Source organism: Halyomorpha halys, unplaced genomic scaffold (assembly GCF_000696795.3).
Source record: "Halyomorpha halys isolate HHAL.00 unplaced genomic scaffold, Hhal_1.1 Scaffold1076.1, whole genome shotgun sequence".
Lineage (NCBI taxonomy): Eukaryota > Metazoa > Arthropoda > Insecta > Hemiptera > Pentatomidae > Halyomorpha > Halyomorpha halys.
This window is the reverse complement of record NW_027111969.1, coordinates 43,505-48,140: the sequence shown is the minus strand read 5'-3', so window position 1 is coordinate 48,140 and position 4,636 is coordinate 43,505. Positions and strand designations below refer to the sequence as shown.

Below are 4,636 nucleotides of genomic sequence, written 5' to 3'. Positions count from 1 at the left end.
CTATTACCTATTGCCCAACAATGGCATATTGTAATATTTATCAATAAATAAAGTTTTGAAAATGAAAAAAAAAACGCGTATGAGAAATATAAAAAATAAATAATTAAACAAAAATGAAACAATGTCATGAAGGTTGAGATCATCCAATGATACCTCTCCGTTGAAATTGAAAATCAGTTTGGGAGGTCCTTATTCCAGTTACTTCGTAAACGTCGTCTCGTTTCTGGCAGGTCTCGTGTTAGTAGTCCTTGAATTAGAGAGCTGGTGTTTATTGGAAGTGTGACGTGAAACCATTTATATAGTTGCATACATCGGGACCTGTCCGTGCCGTACTTCAGGTACTCCGATTGTATTTTAAATTTTATATAATTATATTAGTGGGGAAAAGGGGCGTTTAAATTGTGAGACTTTTCTTGTACTTCGCGCGTTCACCACCAGACGGGGAGCATTTATGATTCAAGACCCTTTGCAGACATCTTGAAGCGATTATTATATTCACGCACCAGCGCGTCTCAAGCCAGCTGGTAGGAGCTGGCATAAAAAGAGAATCCGGCTAGCAGCGACGCGGATTCACCAGTAAGGGCACTCTTTAAATAGTTCATCTTGTTTACCGGAGCTAAGTGCACATTGTCATGGATAAGTGCGATTAAAGTGTCCCGAAATCGTAACCAAGAGGATAGCTCACCGTCGAACTTCGTGATGTGAATGTTAGGCTGTTGGGACGGGTACGTCGGAGTGGCAAAGCCCGGTTTGGCCCCTGAGCGGTGGAATCGCGTTGACCTTGATCTTGCGGTACCACACCTCGGCTTGTTGCAGATCGTTTTGTGTCATAACCCCTTTCCCAATCTAGCGGCATCGTATAAGCTCCCTGGGACGCGTATACGGAATCCAGCTCATCCCAAAGTTCTTTATATTCGGCCCAAAGCGTTTTGAACTCGTCATAATCGACTTCAAAATTTCGAGCCATCGTCCAAGAGGGTGACGAGTGCAAGTGAGCTTAATTTGAGGAGACCCCGCTTAACGCGTCGTAGTTTGTGCTCCAGTATACGAATCCCATCGATGTCAATACCTGATACGTCATTTTTGTTCAATTTAAAACGACTGAAAATCGAAAAATTGAGGCGATAATATAGAATAATGAGCTATGGCGATTTAATACAGGATATATATGTAAAACGATTTTAAAGATTTTTTGTGACGTTAATGCCGAGCAAATATCGGATTTTTGGCAAAATATCTATTTAGTAAATAAATATAGGATACATAGATAATGTGGTTATAATTATAAATTAAAGCACCGATACACGTACGAATTTAATGAACAGATTATTAAGGGAGAACTATTTATCACAATAATCGATAAGACTTTACATATGATAAATAAATAACAAAAGATGAAATATTAAGTGACTTTATGAATAAAGAAACGCGATAAAATACTAAATCTTAGAAACGACGAGAATAAATTAATAAATAACGCTTACAGAATAATATATATAAACATAAACATACGAACAAACACACTCATGTACACAAGAGTCATGCTAAGTTATAATTTGTTTAACAAATTTTTATATAAATAAATAGATAAAACTCACATGCGACAGATAAATTTTATGAACACAAATTAATTTGGATATATGAACAAAACATATATGCTTCTTTTTTTTTTTGCTTACGTGTCATAAAATATTTCACCCGAAAGCTGTGAAATTATTTATAATAGGGAGCACTGGAAATATCCTTGTCAGACGTAATGTGATTGTAAATAAAAGATGAGTCACTAGGCGTATTGACCTTAAATGCCTAATAGCCCTTACTGTCTGCTGAAGGGATTAGGCTTGATGAACAGACTGGCCTCCATGTCCCTTTAGACCTATTAAGATAGAAATTTTAACATATTAATAGTATGATAATTAATATAAATAATTAAAAGTGGGTGAAATGTCTCACAAAATTTATAAATATTTTTTAATTAGATTGTTTTTTTCACGTTTCATTAAACGTTGAATAAGTCTTATAATCTTTGAGTTCGATCCTCACAGGGGTTACACCAAAATGTATACATAGGTACCTGTCAATGTCTCACTTCAGGTATCCCGAATGCATGTTGAAAATACTGTTTAAATTGAAATTAGTGTGGAATAGGGGCTTTTAAATTATGAGATTTTTCTGGTTATTAAAACAAGATATATGTATGAAGCATGCCCTCAACCGAATTGGCGGACACACTTCACTTTTGGTTGGCTGGTTGGGTTGGAGTGGACCGTATAATTGAAAAATGAGACATGATGAAATTTAATAAAATTCTGTTGTTTTATGTTACAAATGGTGGAGTGGGTGGCCGAAAGAAAACATTTATGTTTAGATAGTTAGTAAATTTTAAAGGCTGGGCTATGGAATTGTAGATAATGAGGTGGTTGATGATGATTTCTATGTGGTGGTGAATGTTAATTATTGCCATGTGGACTTACTTCTTCCTTCCTCCCTCCGCATTTCTAAGCCTCTCTTCTCTCTTCTTCCGGGAACAACTCCGAGAGTTCTACTTACTCATGATAGATATTGCTGATGAGAGACAAAAGAAATGATGCACTGCTTCTCTGGCTGAAGACAAGATGGCTCTCTTCTCACCTTTGTCTGGGTTGCTTCTCTTTCCACCGAGAGCGCTGGAGGAGGTGAGATTTGGCTGTTTGCCACATGGGGCGCTAATCCTATACAGCCTTTCCGATTCAACCTTTCGGTTGCCGTAGGTTACCCGGAACATACCGCCCATCTAAATCGCTTCGGGTGATATACCTTTGAGATGCGGTGCAGGCTGTAGCAGGTAGGCTGAAATTTACATTGAGAGAACAATACAAAACAAGATTATGCTTATGCACAGAGTTTAAATGTAAACGAAAATGATCTTTACCTCCTAAACAATCATTTAAAATTACTTGAGATGGCTTGTTTAGGCTATTTTAATGATAAAAAAAAGGAAATATGAATAAGAAAAAAAAGAAAATTAATTCTTGTGTAAGAAGGAGAAAAAAAAATAAACAAAATGTGGGCAACTTCTAGGAATTATGTTGAGGATGCATCCTTGACTATTCCCGCTCATCAAGAAAATAAAATACGTGACACATTCTATTAGGAAAGTAATGAACTTTGAGAACAACGTTCTAATACACGGAGAATAGCATTACCTAGGCGCGATGTCGTCTTCTGTTCCAAGAGGATAAAATAATGGGATTACTGACGTGACTGCGCGCGTAAGGGGACTACCCGAGGGGGTGCGCACCATCAGAGTGTGGGTGACACCGTCTCTACCAGGGAATGCTTTTGACACTCGAGCCACGGGCCATTGTCCAACAAGTGACCTCTTCTCCAGCAAGATGACGAGGTCTCCTACGTCTGGAGTAGGGTTCTTCTTAGTCCACTTCTGTTGCTGCTGTAGGGTGTGAAGGCACTCCTTCCGCCACCGATTCAACAATAATGCAATTTGAGCTTCAACTACCCTCTACTTGGAAATAAGTGATGATGACGAGAGAGGGGTTTCCGCCCGTACGGGGAGAGGCGTGAGTGGGTCACCCACGAGGAAGTGGCCGGGGTCAAAAAATCGAAACTACACGCATCCTCGGTGAGGGAACTGAGAGGACGAGAGTTTAACAACGCCTCTATCTTTACCGGAGCAGTGGCTAATTCCTCAAAGGTGAACGGCTGGCTCCCCACAGAACTTGACAATAACCGTTTCACCGATTTTATTACAGCTTCCCACAGGCCTCCGAAATGCGGAGCTCGAGGGGGTATGAATTTCCATTCAACCCCGCTTAGAGCCAGATTATTGGTCACTGCAGTCTGATTCTTCACTCGGAGTCTGTAAATTTCCTTCAAAAACCTTGAAGCACCCACTAAGTTAGTTCCGTGGTCGGACCATATGGTACTCGGTGCACCACGTCTTGAAATGAAGCGATCCAGGCAGGCAAGAAAGGCTGTTGTAGTCAATGCACTTACCAGCTCTAGATGGAGGGCCTTACTAGACATGCAGAAGAAGAGGCACAGATAAGCTTTCCCTAGGGATGCGTTGCGTCTTTGGGATTCTTTTATCAGAAAGGGGCCTGCGTAGTCAACACCGGTTTGAACGAAAGGCCTTATATCTTCGAATCTCGCTCTGGGTAGTGGTGCCATTATGGGAGCTATAGGTTTGGCTCGTTGGATACGACAGTGAACACAGCGATTAATCCTTCCCCTTATTAATTTGGCGGCGGTTGGTATCCAGTATTTCCCTCTTAGAAGTGCTAAAGTTAGGGCGGGGCCAGCATGAAAGTGATTGGAATGAATGAAGTCAATGATTAGGCTCGAGAGTGGTGCTCTTCGTGGAAGGAGAATTGGGTGTTTGACAGCACTGCACATTGAGGATTCCTGCGAACGTCCTCCCACTCTGATGATTCCCTGTTCATCAAGGAAGGGTGATAATTGAGCGAAAACTTTAGGGACGCTGTTGGATTTCTGATAGAGCTCTGGAGGAAGATAAGTGCGTTGAACAAAACGGAGGCATCGAAGTTAACCTTCAGCGATCTCTTCTGCGAAAAACTGTCCTGGATCTTGACCGGGAGACGATAAGGATATTCTGCCTGCGCTTTGCTGGAAGAGCCTC

At 40.7% G+C, this 4,636-nt stretch overlaps 1 protein-coding gene across 1 annotated transcript; it reads right to left on the bottom strand.

Moving 5' to 3' along the window:
• Positions 1 to 1,835: 1,835 nt before the first annotated feature.
• Positions 1,836 to 4,392, bottom strand: LOC106688201 (uncharacterized). The gene is made up of 3 exons (XM_014432557.1): positions 3,667 to 4,392; positions 3,265 to 3,451; positions 1,836 to 1,876 (listed from the first exon to the last, which is right to left on the bottom strand). The coding sequence occupies exons 1-3, from the start codon at positions 4,390 to 4,392 to the stop codon at positions 1,836 to 1,838; spliced, it is 954 nt and encodes a 317-aa protein (XP_014288043.1).
• Positions 4,393 to 4,636: the final 244 nt, after the last annotated feature.

Bases quoted from the DNA above. Each gene is read 5' to 3' on its own strand.
- LOC106688201 (XM_014432557.1), bottom strand. From the start codon at position 4,392: ATGTGCAGTGCTGTCAAACACCCAATTCTCCTTCCACGAAGAGCACCA. The intron at 3,452-3,666 runs GTAAAGATAGAG...CGGTGGCGGAAG, and splicing joins AGGAATTAGCCACTGCTCCG to GAGTGCCTTCACACCCTACA. The intron at 1,877-3,264 runs GTAGTCCCCTTA...CTATCTTAATAG, and splicing joins GATGGTGCGCACCCCCTCGG to GTCTAAAGGGACATGGAGGC.